This window comes from Physeter macrocephalus, chromosome 21 (assembly GCF_002837175.3).
Source record: "Physeter macrocephalus isolate SW-GA chromosome 21, ASM283717v5, whole genome shotgun sequence".
NCBI lineage: Eukaryota > Metazoa > Chordata > Mammalia > Artiodactyla > Physeteridae > Physeter > Physeter macrocephalus.
Window position 1 is genome coordinate 21,497,616 of NC_041234.1, and position 17,409 is coordinate 21,515,024.

At 37.7% G+C, this 17,409-nt stretch overlaps 1 protein-coding gene across 5 annotated transcripts in view; it reads right to left on the reverse strand.

Moving 5' to 3' along the window:
• Positions 1–17,409, reverse strand: part of RPGR (retinitis pigmentosa GTPase regulator) — a 92,780-nt gene that overhangs the window by 32,907 nt on the left and 42,464 nt on the right. For all 5 annotated transcript variants that reach the window (XM_055081856.1, XM_028482789.1, XM_028482786.1 and 2 more), the window contains 3 exons: positions 11,439–11,582; positions 8,970–9,027; positions 7,617–7,693 (listed from right to left, as the gene is read on the reverse strand). In XM_055081856.1, the coding sequence (XP_054937831.1) occupies positions 7,617–7,693; positions 8,970–9,027; positions 11,439–11,582 (279 nt within the window). The remainder of the gene's footprint in view (positions 1–7,616; positions 7,694–8,969; positions 9,028–11,438; positions 11,583–17,409) is intronic.

Sequence of the window (17,409 nt, forward strand, 5' to 3'; positions counted from 1 at the left end):
AATAAACAAATGGGACCTAATGAAACTTAAAAGCTTTTGCACAGCAAAGGAAACCATAAACAAGACCAAAAGACAACCCTCAGAATGCGAGAAAATATTTGCCAACGAAGCAACTGACAAAGAATTAATCTCCAAAATATACAGGCAGCTCATGCAGCTCAATATCAAAAAAACAAACAACCCAATCCAAAAATGGGCAGAAGACCTAAACAGACATTTCTCCAAAGAAGATATCCAGATTGCCAACAAACACATGACAGGATGCTGAACATCATAATCATTAGAGAAATGCAAATCCAAACTACAATGAGGTATCACCTCACACCGGTCAGAATGGCCATCATCAAAAAATCTACAGACAATAAATGCTGGACAGGGTGTGGAGGAAAGGGAACCCTCTTGCACTGTTGGTGGGAATGTAAATTGTTACAGCCACTATGGAGAACAGTATGGAGGTTCCTTAAAAACTAAGAATAGAATTACCATACGACCCAGCAATCCCACTACTGGGCATATACCCTGAGAAAACCATAATTCAAAAAGAGTCAGGTACCACAGTGTTTATCACAGCTCTATTTACAATAGCCAGGACATGGAAGCAACCTAAGTGTCCATCAAAAGATGAAGGGATAAAGAAGATGTGGCACATGTATACAATGGAGTATTACTCAACCATAAAAAGAAATGAAATGGAGTTATTTGTAGTGAGGTGGATGGACACAGACGTAGAGAATGGACTTGAGTACATGGGGAGGGGGAACTGTAAGCTGGGATGAAGTGAGAGAGTGGCATGGACATATATACACTACCAAATGAAAAACAGATAGCTAGTGGGAAGCAGCCACATAGCACAGGGAGATCAGCTCGGTGCTTTGTGTCCACCTAGAGGTATGGGATAGGGATGGTTGGAGGGAGACGCAAGAGGGAGGAGATATGGGGATATATGTTTATGTATAGCTGACTCACTTTGTTATACAGCAGAAACTAACACACCATTGTAAAGCAATTATACTCCAATAAAGATGTTAGAAAAAAAAAGAAGCAAGATCCATCGACATGCTGCCTAAATCAAATGTACTTCAAATGTAAAATCACAAATGGGTTAAAAGTAAAAGTATGTTAAAAGATGATAACTCTAATCCAAAGAAAGTTAAGTGGCTATATAATATCAGATCAAGTAGATTTTAGAGCAAAGACTATCACTGGGTATAAAGAAGGTCATTTCATAATGATGAAGGGGTCAATTAATTAGAGCAGGTAACAATTCTAAACATAATAGAACCAAATAACAGCTTTAAGATACATAAAGCAAAAATTAATAGATGTACAAGGAAAATTAGACAAATCCACAATTTATAGTCAGGGATTTTAATACCTCTCTTTCAATAACAGAACAAGTAGACAGAAAATCAGGAAGGATGGAGAAGACTTGAAGAACACTATCAACCAACTTGACCTAATTGTCACTGATAGAACACTCCACCCAACCACAGTATTCTTCTCAACCTTCTTCTCAAATGAACATTTACCAAGATAAACTTGATTCTGGGCCATAAAATATGTCTCAATAAAATTTAAGGGAATCAATTAATACTAAGTATGTTCTCCAATTACAATGTAATTAAATTAGAAAGTAATAACAGAACGATCACTGGAAAAATCTCCAGCAACATTGAAATTAAATAACCCATGAGTCAAAGAAGAAATCAAAGGGGAAATTAGAAAGTATTCTGAACTGAATGAAAATGAAAACACAACAAATCAAGTACTTCAGGGGAAATTCATAACACAAAAAGCCTATAATAGAAAATAAGAAAGGTCTCAAATCAGTGATCTCAACTTCCATGTTAAGAAACATTCAACAAAATGTTGCTAAAGGAAATTTGAGAAGACATCAATAAATGAAGAGAAATGTCATGTTCATGAATTAGGAGACTTAATATTGTTAAAATGTTAATTCTTCCCAAGTTTATCTGTAGATTCAAAAACAATGCCAAATCAAAATCCCAGCAGGCATTTTTTTCACTAATTGACAAACCGATTATAAAAATTCACATGGAAGTGCAAAGGGTCTAGAATAGCCAAAACAAGTGTGAAAAGGAGCAAAGCTGGAGGACTAACAGTTCCTGATTTCAAGACTTATATCAAAGCTACAGTAATCAAGACAGTGTGGTACTGGCACAAGATAAACAGATCAAAGGAACAGAATACAGAGTCCAGAAATAGGCTCACACATAAAAAATCAATTGCTTTCTGACAAAGTATGAAGGCAATGCAGTAGAGGAGGACAGGCTTTTAAAAAAAATTTTCAACAAATGGTGCTAGAACAATGGGATGTCCATATGCAAAAAAAAAGAACATCAATCCATACCTTTACCATATAAGAAATTAACTCAAAATAGAATACCACTCAGCAATATAAAGGAATGAACTATTGATACATGCATGGATGAATCTCAAAACAGTATCAGTTATTTGCTGAGTACAGCAGGGGGATGTGGGGTGTAGACAGGGATCACAGAGAGGCACAAAGAACCTTCTGCTGATAATGGCACTGTTCACTCTCTTGATTGTGATTATGCTTTCACAGCTGTATATGTATGGCAACACGAATCGGATTATACACTTCAAATATGTGTAGTTCATTATAGGCCAATTATACCTAAATAAAGCTATTTTTAAAAAGCAGGGGAGTAATTATTGGGTGGGTCCAAAAGAGATAGTCTCAGGTATTAAGCCTGAAAAAACTGACAGCAACAGGATACCATATGTATAATTGACCTCAGATTTTCCTCACAACAGAGTAAAGCTAAATGTGTACTTGGGGCAAATGTGCTGAGTTGTGCTGCCATGGTGAATATAGCTAGTGGGAAGCAGCCACATAGCACAGGGAGATCAGCTCGGTGCTTTGTGTCCACCTAGAGGTATGGGATAGGGATGGTTGGAGGGAGACGCAAGAGGGAGGAGATATGGGGATATATGTTTATGTATAGCTGACTCACTTTGTTATACAGCAGAAACTAACACACCATTGTAAAGCAATTATACTCCAATAAAGATGTTAGAAAAAAAAAGAAGCAAGATCCATCGACATGCTGCCTAAATCAAATGTACTTCAAATGTAAAATCACAAATGGGTTAAAAGTAAAAGTATGTTAAAAGATGATAACTCTAATCCAAAGAAAGTTAAGTGGCTATATAATATCAGATCAAGTAGATTTTAGAGCAAAGACTATCACTGGGTATAAAGAAGGTCATTTCATAATGATGAAGGGGTCAATTAATTAGAGCAGGTAACAATTCTAAACATAATAGAACCAAATAACAGCTTTAAGATACATAAAGCAAAAATTAATAGATGTACAAGGAAAATTAGACAAATCCACAATTTATAGTCAGGGATTTTAATACCTCTCTTTCAATAACAGAACAAGTAGACAGAAAATCAGGAAGGATGGAGAAGACTTGAAGAACACTATCAACCAACTTGACCTAATTGTCACTGATAGAACACTCCACCCAACCACAGTATTCTTCTCAACCTTCTTCTCAAATGAACATTTACCAAGATAAACTTGATTCTGGGCCATAAAATATGTCTCAATAAAATTTAAGGGAATCAATTAATACTAAGTATGTTCTCCAATTACAATGTAATTAAATTAGAAAGTAATAACAGAACGATCACTGGAAAAATCTCCAGCAACATTGAAATTAAATAACCCATGAGTCAAAGAAGAAATCAAAGGGGAAATTAGAAAGTATTCTGAACTGAATGAAAATGAAAACACAACAAATCAAGTACTTCAGGGGAAATTCATAACACAAAAAGCCTATAATAGAAAATAAGAAAGGTCTCAAATCAGTGATCTCAACTTCCATGTTAAGAAACATTCAACAAAATGTTGCTAAAGGAAATTTGAGAAGACATCAATAAATGAAGAGAAATGTCATGTTCATGAATTAGGAGACTTAATATTGTTAAAATGTTAATTCTTCCCAAGTTTATCTGTAGATTCAAAAACAATGCCAAATCAAAATCCCAGCAGGCATTTTTTTCACTAATTGACAAACCGATTATAAAAATTCACATGGAAGTGCAAAGGGTCTAGAATAGCCAAAACAAGTGTGAAAAGGAGCAAAGCTGGAGGACTAACAGTTCCTGATTTCAAGACTTATATCAAAGCTACAGTAATCAAGACAGTGTGGTACTGGCACAAGATAAACAGATCAAAGGAACAGAATACAGAGTCCAGAAATAGGCTCACACATAAAAAATCAATTGCTTTCTGACAAAGTATGAAGGCAATGCAGTAGAGGAGGACAGGCTTTTAAAAAAAATTTTCAACAAATGGTGCTAGAACAATGGGATGTCCATATGCAAAAAAAAAGAACATCAATCCATACCTTTACCATATAAGAAATTAACTCAAAATAGAATACCACTCAGCAATATAAAGGAATGAACTATTGATACATGCATGGATGAATCTCAAAACAGTATCAGTTATTTGCTGAGTACAGCAGGGGGATGTGGGGTGTAGACAGGGATCACAGAGAGGCACAAAGAACCTTCTGCTGATAATGGCACTGTTCACTCTCTTGATTGTGATTATGCTTTCACAGCTGTATATGTATGTCAAAACGAATCGGATTATATACTTCAAATATGTGTAGTTCATTATAGGCCAATTATACCTAAATAAAGCTATTTTTAAAAAGCAGGGGAGTAATTATTGGGTGGGTCCAAAAGAGATAGTCTCAGGTATTAAGCCTGAAAAAACTGACAGCAACAGGATACCATATGTATAATTGACCTCAGATTTTCCTCACAACAGAGTAAAGCTAAATGTGTACTTGGGGCAAATGTGCTGAGTTGTGCTGCCATGGTGAATAAAGCTTAGCATCAGAGAAAAGGAAGCCATCAGGAAAGGCAAGAATCCACAGGCATAATTTTTGGTGGAGAAATTCTCATCTCAGGCTCTTATATTTATGGCAGTGAAAATGAATAAGAAATCTATTGACTGTGAACTGGCATGGGGAACTATCCAGGAATCTGCCATATTCTAGCTAGTTTCTGAGGGGTGGCACTGGATTTTTAACCTCTCTATCTGCAGCCTTTAGCCTTGTGCCTGGCACATAAGAGGCACGCAGTAAATATATGCTAAATAAACACATGAATAAACTAATTCCATGATGGGAAGAAATTATTATTAATAGCTAAAAAGCTTACTGCTTTTTTCAGTAGCTTACTTAGATGGAAATTAAGCCAATAACACATTTTCCTTAGCGGCTAACTGTGGATTCAAATTTGCTACAGTTTGGAAAAGCAATACTTGGCGATTTCCAAATATAACAATCGAAAGATCTCTGCCACCAATTAAAATTATGGGTCCTAACCTGGCTATCTGAAACATTTAAAATCATCAAAACAAAATTCAATGGGGAATTCTGTCTTGTAGAGACCAAGAGTGCACTTCTTTCTTTTTTTTTTTTTTAATTACCTTTGGAGTGGCTGTCTAATTAAGGGAAGGGATGTAAAATTTCAAACACATGCTTATCTTGATATGAGTTAATGCATCATTTATTTTCCAAGTTTTAAAAACAGTTTGATTTGTTTAGCTTAGATGGTATAAATAGGTTAGAGACATTGTAGATTAAAACATATAATGTGGGAATGATTGAAAAAATCTCATCTAAATCATCTCTTTCCTTTTTAAAATATATAGAATAACAGACTATTCTTTAAGTAGGAAATACATTTATTACTGCTTGACTTTTTAAAATATAATTTTCAATACTTTTTCTTTTCTTTATCCAAGGAAATGCATACTTACTGAATTATATTTTTCCATTAGGTAAAAATGAGAATTTAAGCAGAATCAAAGTTTAAGACTGAATTTGTCAGCCTGTCACTCTGTATCCTGGCCTGGCCTCACCTCTGTCCCATGGACTGGCGGAGCCCCCTGATGCTACAGTAGGTGCCTGCCACACAGCATGCCTTCCCTGGCTCCGGCCTCTCCTGTCCTACGTATCCAAATCCTACCAACTATGGACAATGCTGAAGATGGGAGAGCCTGAAAAGTTCCCTAAACTCGACCACGTATTCTACAATATGCATTTTCATTTGGTCAGAGGTGTGTTTCAAATATTTTTTTCTGCTGCTTCATTTCACTTTTCTGCCCCTTAGGTTCTTAGGTCTCCTGACTCCTTTACTTTTCATCCTTCTCCCTCAGATTTTATTTTCTTTTCCAGACTCTTTCCCTGAGCTCTTTATAACTGAAGTTTTCACAGGAACACTATGAAGTATACTGGTGGAATATCTGTTAAATGTTCTGTTCTACTAGACGGAGAATCTAAAAGGTTCCTAAACCTTGATGAAATGTTCTAGTGATGCATGTTATAATTCTAAGAAGGATAATAATTCTGAAGTGTCCTTTGAGCCAGGTCACAGACATCTTTTGAGTATGGTAATCCAAACTTATAATTTTATAAAGATAAAAATGGTCATGAAGTAATTTTTAGTAAAAGATAACAATATGGAGATTTGGGCTAAAATAACTTCCGAAATTTCTGAAGTAATTCTGAAAGGAATTTCAGAGCGGCATATACCTACAAAGATGGCAAAAGACAGGCTGTTTACTACCCTAAGGGCGGCTCCTGGTTTTACCTTCATCCTTTCCTCTTTCTTACCCCCTCACATTTTACAATTCATTGTCAACCAAAAATATTTACTGAGCATCTACCATGTACCAGGAACTGTGATAAGTGCTAAGGATACACTAGAAAGCAAAACAGAAAATAGTTTCTGTCCCCAAGGAGCTGAAGGCCAGTGGGGAGATACAGACATAAAGTAAATGAATATACAAATGACTATGTAATTGCAAACTGTGACAAATACTAAGAAGTATGAGAAAAGGGTGCTCTGTAAGAGAATAATAATGGGACATAATATATAAGTGCTGCTGGCTACAAAAGGCCTCTGTGTGGAAATGACATTTAAGCTGACACCTAGGTTGAGTAAGAATTAACGAGGCTTTTCATTTTTCTTGTCCTCCATGTTACCTCCTAACACTTCTACCTGGAAATGTGATCTCATGATTAAATAAAGTTTTTCTGCAAGTGGAAAGCGTAATTTACTTCCAAGAAGAAGAAACCTATCCATCAGACTTGTAACAACTCCAAAACAGGTACTAGGAGAGACTGGAGTAGCATGTTGTAATGTTTTCTAAGCACAGTCATCTTTATTTTTTCATTCATCCTATTTCTTGGCTTTGCCTTACTCTCTTCTAGACTCTCAGGATACTATACTCTTATAATTTAAGCAGTAGAGTTCTTTTACATATCTTTCACTGTATGATGAATCAGTATGCATGGGATGATTGACAGGAACATGCTATTACATTTTTGCAGAGCAATCTGAATCATAATCTAAAATCCAATAAGTAAATATGCACGTTAAAAATGTGAAACATCACCTGAAATTCGTCACATGTTCTTGAGTCATCAAAACTCATATTAAGGGAGTTAAATTATGTGGATCACCATATAAAAAGTAGTAGAAGCAATTCAATACTTTAGCCTTAACACTAAAATGAAAAATTCATTTCACTTACCTTCTTCGATTTTTTTGTTGATTTACTATCTTCCAGGATTTCTGAAGAACTGCTCTTTGCACGATCATGCATATTTCCTATGATAGGATATATTTAGAAATATTTTTTCTAACTAATGAGAAAAAGAAAAGTCCTGAGGCTTTCAGTGAAACTCTATCAACCATGAATTATGGGGTAATACTAAAGAGTAGTGGACAACTGCATATTTCCTGAAAAATTAAGGCAAAAATCTCAGAATGACCTGACCAATGTTGTAAATGTTTAGATGACCAGTACCAAGTATAGCAAAGGTAACAGTAAATGTTAGGGAAGGCTTCTGTAAAATATAAATTACCTTTTAAAAAAATTAACCTCATTGTAATGAAATTATTTGTACCCAAACGGACATGTCATTTTTTTGGTATTTCAAATTAATCCACATGTTATATAGTTGAATAATGATCTTCAAAGTAGACTCATGAAGCATATGCATTCTTCTAATTTTATATTATCAACAACTTAAATCTTACATTTAATTTCTTTTTAACACTTTAGGTTATATGCTAAGACTACTTAGAGATGACAAATATTTTAACATTTTGCTTAAAATATTCTAAAACTTACTACTCTTTTTGCAGAAGTTAGAAGGAAAAATGTATTAAGGGAACTATTCCTTCTTCCGCTTAAGTTCTGATCAGATATCCACTACTACAGACAGTTATTTGTAATGACATCGCAGCAAAAGGCCCACTGTGATGTGATGGTGTGGAAACATAATATAGGGGTCATATAGCAAAAGCACCAATGATGTGGGTGTAGAAACTGTAGGTCCCAAGGGCAGTCACAGTCTCCTCTGTTCTGTGGCACCTGTTCTCTGACACCAACAGCGAGGCTTGGGAAAGGACTCCTCTGAAACGTCTGTGGTAAGATCAAAGACTCAGGTCTGGGCTCGGGGGGAAATAACTGGATGGCCTGCTGTGGCTCTAGACCAGCCTGGACATCAGCGATGGGATCTGGCCAGTGCTCACCAGACATATATATCAAGATCTGGGACAAAAGCCCCATTTAATAATACTGATTGAAAAAAAAAGTAGTAAAAAGGCTGTTCTAAACCACTTAACACCGACACATGAGCAGCCATGAAGAAGCTGTGGTGGTGATCAATGAGAACACATAAGGCTGTGTCACATATTTCATAGCTTATTATGAGGGTCATGTGACAATAAAAAGTGTAAAATAGAATACATACGTGTAAGTCATAATTCCTTAGTTACAGTACATATATGCATAAATATCTGTATGTACATATGAACGTAGTATGCTATGTATCTAGCCTTTTTAAAAGTATGCTTTTGAAGTCAAATGTGCTCACACCTTTTGGATTTTCACTGTATTCATGAATGGCCCGTTCCTCTCGGTTGGCTTTTGTGTCCTATAAACAATAAAGAAACAATATAATAAAAAACATATTTGTGCTGAGCTAGAAAACCTAGTCTTGGTTTTAAGCAGGGTTCTAGAGTCAGTCTCTAGCTAACAACATAAACATGTGACAATTACTTCCCTTTGCAGGACTCTTGCCTTAGATGCTGGGTGATTGCTAATGTCTTAACTAGCTTAAAATTACATGATTAGGGCTTCCCTGGCGGCACAGTGGTTAAGAATCCACCTGCTAATGCGGGGTACACGGGTTCGAGCCCTGGTCTGGGAGGATCCCACATGCCGCGGAGCAACTAAGCCTGTGCACCACAAGTACTGAGCCTGGGCTCTAGAGCCCACGAGCCACAGCTACTGAGCCCTCGTGCCACAACTACTGAAGCCCGTGTGCCTAGGGCCTGTGCTCCGCAACAAGAGAATCCACTGCAATGAGAAACCCACGCACCACAGTGAAGAGTAGCCTCCTCTAGCCACAACTAAAGAAAGCCTGTGCAGCAACGAAGACCCAGCTCAGCCATAAATTTTTAAAAATATAAATAAATAAATAAATAAAGTTCCCTTTAAAAAAATCATATAATTAACAAGAATTGTATATTTAAGAATTCTAGGGCTTCCCTGGTGGCGCAGCGGTTAAGAATCCGCCTGCCAGTGCAGGGGACACGGGGTGGAGCCCTGGTCCAGGAAGATCCCACATGCCATGGGGCAACTAAGACCGTGCGCCACAACTACTGAGCCTGCGCTCTAGAGCCCGTGAACCACAACTACTGAAGCCCACACACCTAGACCCGTGCTCAGCGACAAAGAGAAGCCACCACAGTGAGAAGCCCGTGCACTGCAACAAAGAGTAGCCCCCGCTCACTGCAACTAGAGAAAGCCCACGCACAGCTACAAAGAGCCAATGCAGCCATAAATAAATAAATAAATAAATAAATCTTTTTTAAAAAGTGTTTTAAAAAAAGAATTCTACTCAAAGAAGATTCAGGAACATTAATTGGTATAGGAATTAGCTCAACATTTTATAATGTCAAATTGGAGTTTAATGAATCCTATGCTAAAGAATTTCAGGGACCACCATAACTGGAACTCATAAATGTTCTTTATAAAACAGAATCTTTCCCTCCCTCTTATTTTTTTTTTAACATTTAATATTTATTTATTTGGTTGTGCTGGGTCTTAGTTGTGGCAAGCAGGCTCCTTAGTTGCGGCACGTGGGCTCCTTAGTTGCGGCTTGCATGTGGGATCTAGTTCCCTGACCAGGGATCGGACCTGGGCCCCCTGCATTGGGAGCGTGAAGTCTTAACCACTGCACCACCAGGGAAGTCCCATCGTTCCCTCCCTCTGAAAGAAAACAATAACTGCTAGAACATATCTTTTCCTCAGTGAGAGGAAGGAGTCTTGGAAAAAGAAGGAAGCAAGGAAGAGGATGACCTCTTTAGCACAATACCATTTTGTAAATTTTTAAAAAATACACACAAAACAACAACACATGTTTTACAATTACACATTCAAATAAAAGGACAAGCATGTTTCAGTGGTTGGCTATGTTAGGGAAAAGGGGAATGAGGCTAAAAGGGAATCAATTTAAATAAAGAGAGAAGCACCTCGCACAGACCAGTGATGATAGTGTTTCATCAATGAGAAGGCAGGATTAACTCAGAGTTCTTTGCAAGAGGTCCAAAAAATGAAATGAAAATGAATCAATACAGTATCATTCAGTTTGGGTTTCTGAATTCCATACCTCTGAAATGAATCCAGAGTAGTGCTAGCAAACGAATGATTTCAAACCTACCAACTGTCTCCTAGCAGGGTCACTCTTAGGTATATCTGCCAAATGGAAAAGATGTTTTTGGCATCCCTAGCTCCACTTTCAGGATGACTTTCTCTTCCTCAGTGAGGCCTCCTCCCATTCCTCCTATGAATACTTTCTTCTGTACCACATCTCTGCAGAACTGATCACAACCTCAAACACTGCTGTGAACAACTTTTATTTGTCCATGTACATGTAAATATACACACGTATGTGTGCACATACACATCCCGTTTCTGCCACTAGTACTGGGCTGCTAACATTGTAATTTTTTCATTTCAAGGACCTGGGGCTGAACTTCTTGGTTAATTTCTCAAGAGTGTACTAAACTGGCCCATATCAATTGATTTCCATTCATTTGAAAAACAGAATGCTACCAAGAAATGTGGAAAGAATGCTAGAGAAAAAAGGGTGTCTGATTCATAAATTTGTCAAAGCTTGTCCTATAGCACATGAACAAAGTTATTCACGGAAATATTTCTGTTCTCCAAGGAAGTTGGAATCTGCCCTCTGCAGAGACCAGGGGACCCATATCCTTTCTCTTGGGCAGGGTCTTGGGATTTAAGCACTTATCATCATATCTTTTCAATGGCTGTCAATACCGTTTTAACTGAGTTGTCGGTTTCACTGTGGTCGTCTGCAGGAACACTTTTATTGTCTCCTGTAGTTTTCTTCTTGCCTTCTAGATATTCCTTAATTTCCTCATGGACGACTTCTGGCTCATCATCTTCTGAAAATTCGTGATCCTGTGACAAAATTGATGATCAGGGAAGAGTTAAAATTTTCTTCTTTAAAAAACAGAGATTTGATATTGCTGTCATAAATAATTTATACCATCTCAAAGAACATATAGACTATGAATTCAAATATTAAAGTCAAAGAAATAAAATACTGAATAATCCATGCTGCATATCAAGTTACTATATTACCAAGGATTTCATGCATGTTACTCTATTTCAACATTTTCAATGACTAGGGTTCCCAAAGTTCTTTTTACCACCCATGGTAAGGTTAAAATGGAAAAACAAAATGCTTTCTGGGCTGTCTCAAAAGAATGCTTTTAAATATTAGAGAAGGTAAAAAGCTTTCTATCTACTGTAGCATTATAACATAATCATATGTATATATTATGTTCATTTTCCAAAACATAAGGATTTAAAATCACTTCAGAAGTACAATTCACCAATATTCACAAGAGAGAGGTAACTATAATTACTTACATTCTGGGAAAAGGATAAAGGGACATAGGCACTTTAAATTGTTTGCTCTTGGTTATTTAAAGCAGATGCAAAACCAGACAGAGGGAGAACTTAGTCCATCTGGCTCCTGTCCAGCTAATCCAAATTATAAAACAGCCTGTCTATGGATTTGATAGACTGGTAATAAATCATGTAATGCTTATTAAGTAAAGGCAGAAAATACTAGTTTTACCCTTTATTCTATACTGAGATTTTTTTTTTTGCCATTTCATATTTTGGGTGGAAAACTGCTTATTTATTGTCATTAAGAGACTGGACTCTTTATTGGATTTTTTTCCCTATGCTTTTCATTTATGCACGTCACTAAAGGCATAATGACCCTTAAAATAGGTGACACAGTAAGCAATCTGTGCCATTCACTCCCTTGAAGAATGTTTCTGCAAAGTTCACCTTAGCCATATTTGCCTGAGACCATATATGCCGTTTATATCCCTTCAACACTGTAACTAGCTTCACATGGTCACCTTCCTAGTGGCTATTTGGCTAAGGATAAGCCTGACACCCAACAGAATCTTTACCGGGTGGTTTGAAAAGAATGTCTCTAATAATTAACTCACCATTTTTTCTGGCAAAAATACAAATTGTGAGAGTTCAGGCTAGGGAGAGAACGTGTTTGTATTTCACACCTTAGTAAAACATATAAGTGGCATCCTCAGGCCAACAGCACTAAGGGTATGGCCTAATAGCATTCCCACTGAGGACAAGCAATCTGGAAGTGAAGCCCTGGGATTTAAGAAAGTTTCAGAAGTTACTCTGGGAGGGCTTAATTTAGGTTAATCAAGGTCATGAGGCAGTGTACTCAGGAGGGGAATATGGGAGAAGGGAACAGGGTTACCAGGGTAGAGAGTTACATTAAAGGATGTGCTACATGTTTAGGTTGGGTAGGGTTAACAACAAGGTAGTTACCATTTACCAAGAACTTCTAAAGCTTTCTTTTTCTTCTGATTTCCCCTCTAAGTGACATATATCATGGCTAGCCAAATGCACGTTACAGGTAGCTAAAATGATCAGAGATCATTTTACTTTGGAAGGGAATGGGAAGCAAGATTACTAGATTTAAGACTTAGGCCTGATAAACAGATGTATTCATAAATGTACATATATGAAGGCCAACTAGAAAGAACAGAGCTCCCGAGACAGAGAATTTCAGACTCTGCCTACTTATCTCCCAGAGGGAGGGTCAGTGAGCTGTATTCTATCAAAGTCCTCATTACTTGTACAGTTTGGCTAATCTAGGACCTGGGTCAATTCCAGTTGTGCTAGTTTACTAAGGTATTAATGTAACCATAGGATATCATGCTATTATAAAAAGAAACATGGAGTTATAGCTTATTATAGAACTACCAAACGTAAAATAGCTAGTGGGAAGCAGCCACATAGCACAGGGAGATCAGCTCGGTGCTCTGTGACCACCTAGAGGGATGGGATAGGGAGGGTGGGAGGGAGACGCAAGAAGGTGGGGATATGGGGATATGTGTATACATATAGGTGATTCACTTTGTTATACAGCAGAAACTAACACAACATTGTAAAGCAATTATACTCCAATAAAGATGTTTTAAAAAAAGAAATAAGCAAAACATCTCTTTTATAATGAACTACAATTTTACTCATTAACTTCATGTAAATCTATATCAACAATAAACTATATCACTTTCTATGAGAAAGCTCTTAGAAAATGGCATCTGCAGTATAAATCACATCATCCATCATGACACTTTGCACTTAATTAAGCACATTTAAAATTAATCTACATATATCTGGACAACTACTTTAAGTCACATACAGCACATACCTTCAAACTGAAACAATTTAGGAGAGACTGGCAGAATACTGTCATTTTATAAAAAGAAAGGATAAAGTTTAAATACATTCTTGTCACCAGAACCACATATGATGTAAAGAGGTAATCTGGAGTGGTCAGTGTAAGTGCATATGGTGTTAGGACCCCAGGGAAGAAGTGAATGGGCCTGGCTTCCACCACAGGACCCTTATTTCATTGGTCAGACACAGCAGGGGAGCTGCAGGAGCTGCAGTCGTTGGTCTGGCCCAGGGCAACACTTTTTACATTTCTTTTGGGAAATACCAAGAAACCAAACGTTCCCCATGAGGTTTCAGTTTGCTTAAGAAACAATTACATTGTATGCTTTAAAAACCAGAGATCGCTATCAGAAGTCTGCCTAGTGGTCACCCTGGAGGGGGTGGGGGATGGGAAATGGCTGGAAGGGGATTGAAGGGGAGCTTCTAGGGAGCTGACACTGTGCTTTTCCTTGATCTGGATGTTGACTATATGGGTGTGTTCAGTTTGTGGAAAATACATTGAGCTATACATGTATGAGATATATACTTGTCTACGTATAACGTCAAAAGAATTTTTTTTTCAAGTTAAAAAAAAGACTATAAAGTGTAAAATTTTGTGCTACAATTCTGGATTCATGACATGCCTCAATGTCACATTGGGTAGAAAATGTTTTCCAAGCAAGTTAAATAGAGCATAAAACTTCATATCTAAGTCATTGGGTGGAAAGTGTATATTTTAAAATCTCAATTTCAAGGTTTTTTTTTTTTAGGACAAGAAGAGCTAACACGTAAGTTCAAGTCTTAACTACACTAGACATCACTGAGGCAGGAGTGGAGAGTGGGAAGGGCACTAAATACAAAGACCTAAACACTGTTTTCCAAAGCCTTGCTCTACTACTCTTGGCCTGAGCAAGGTACCCACTTAATGTATTTCAGTCTATCTGTAAAATGGAAAAATGACATTAGCAACACCTACCTAGGAGGGTTTGTATCAAGATGAAAAAGATTGTTTACAGAGAAAATAATATGAGCAAACAATAAGTATTTGTATATAAATATGTGATTTTATAAAGGCCATTCTATAAAAAGATAGAATCCCAAGTATGCATTGAGGATTGTCGAAAAACAAGCTTGGATGCTTTTTGCCATGTCCCAGATCTTATCAATAGAAAATAGTTCACTAAAATGTACACTTCTTTGCTCTACCTTCTCGTACACATCCCTTTATTCTCTGCCAGGTGCCCGGTAGCCAGAGCAAGGAGGGAAGAAGGCGGACGCCTGTCAGGAGCAGCCCCTGGACGGCAGGGAAGTGGGGGGTGGCCTCAGCTGGGCTACAGGCCAGTGTTGCCACAGGGCAAGATATTCCTAGACCCTCAGGTTTTCCAAGAGAAGTCCGGAAAAACATTTTTTTTTTCAGTGTAAAATCTCCTGGTATTTCAATGTTGGCATCTGATTCAAGTTTAAAAAATCACTATATACACCAAACAAAATAAGTCTGCAGGCCAGACAGCACCCATGGGCTGCCAGTTGTGACTTCCCAATTCTTCACTTCTAATGACACTACTTTATAATCTCTAAACTTTCCCTTCTTTCTCTTACTTCATTCCTAATCCTGTATTTTTATCACCAAATATATTACAGTTTGACTCTGATAAGTGGCCTGCAAAAATGAATGTAGTGCTCAGGGTACAGAACATCTTGCTGGTTCACAGTTTTATCCTTGTTTTCAGTTTTACTCTATTATTTTCCCCCTCTTTTTCCGTAGATGATTTATCTTCCACTTTATCTTAAACAAATGCATGATCCATGATTACATTTTATGTGTGAATTATTTTTTAACTATTTGATAAAAACATTAGGATACAGAGGGAAATCTGTGGTCCCGTGACAGCACTAATATCTAAATTTAGGCTAACCATGTGAGTACCATCAGCCTTTCATCACGGTTCAAATGTTGAGGGGCAGTATTTGACCCATGTATGGTGTGTAATGATAGCTTCACTCTACCCCATATTTAAGGGTTACCATTATCCATTTCATTCCCATGGATCTACCTCCATAAGCTAATTTTGGGGAGGTTGCTACGCTGTATTTAAACAAAAGTAAGGTTTACAGGCACACAAAACTAAATTAAACTCATGCACATCAGCCAGTGACTTGGAGATTCATGAGGCTGGCACTGTACCTGACTTGGTATGATCAGAGGGGATAATTAGAGTGATGCAGGTTAGCATTTGCTGAGTACCCCTAACATGTTCCATGTGTTAACTAATGTAAATATCAAAACACCCCCCCCTTTACTAAAAGAGGGATATAAGACTCAGAGAGGTTAAAAAAAAAAAAACTTTTCCAGGTGTCCACTCAGCTAATTAGTGAAGGGCTGGGTTTGGAACTCAGCCCTACTGGACTACAGAGCCCATGCTCTGAACCAACTCTGCCCAAATAATTTGCAGACCATAATGGCTGCCCTCAGACTTGTTTCCTCACCACCCCGCCCCACCCACTGATATTTAAAGCATTGCATACTCCTCTTTTTTGTTGATAAGCTCACTTCAGCAATACCCTATTCTTATGTACCATCGTATATAACAACAGCAAATAAAAACTTTGAATTTTTCCCCCCAGAGCACCAAAGTCTCTGGAACATACATCTACCTTCCTAAACTGAGAAATATGCCAGTAGAGCTCTTTTATATTTATTTCTCAAAATCTAGTTCTGATTCTGTCTCTGAAAAGTGGACTTCCTGGAGTTCGCTCTTTGATGTCAACGTGGGCCCTGCCCCAGATCCTCTCTGCAGCCCTCCACTGCTCCTTCTTCCTTGGCTTTGGGGGCCCCTCTGTTTCTTAGAAAGTGTTCTTCCCCTTCCTCCTTCTCAGGCTTCCCTTTTTCAACCTCCCCTTACCTACTGATGTTTCCCTGAATTCTCTTCAGTTCTCTTTTCACATTACAAATGTTGCCTCTCATTCAAATCCACAGTTTTAACTACATTTATAAGCCGCTGATACTCAGCATCTTCCCTGAGCTCCAAACCCAGATGTGTATCTGCCTACTGAACATCTCCTGGATCAACAAGCCCCCAAGCAGTCTCCTCAATCTGCCCCTACTCCTCAGTTCTCAGTCTCCGTGAATGGCACTCTTTCTTCCCAATTCTCCAAGCCAGAAATAAGAAAAGCTTGGACTTTACCTCCCTCCAAGCTCCATATCCTTACTAAGCGCTCCAATTCTATCCACAAATCTCTCTCAGTAATACATGTCCGCAACTCTCCATCCCACTGTCCTAGTCCAGCTCCTCTTCAGTCTCTGCCTGGTCTACGGTAACTGCCTTCTGACTATTATCCCTGACCCTGGTCCTGTTCCCTTCTAATCAACCCTACATATTGCTGCCAGAATGACACTACAAAAGCCCAAGTGTGATCATCTTACTTTTTTTTTTAACATCTTTATTGGAGTATAATTGCTTTACAATGGTGTGTTAGTTTCTGCTTTATAACAAAGTGAATCAGTTAAACATAT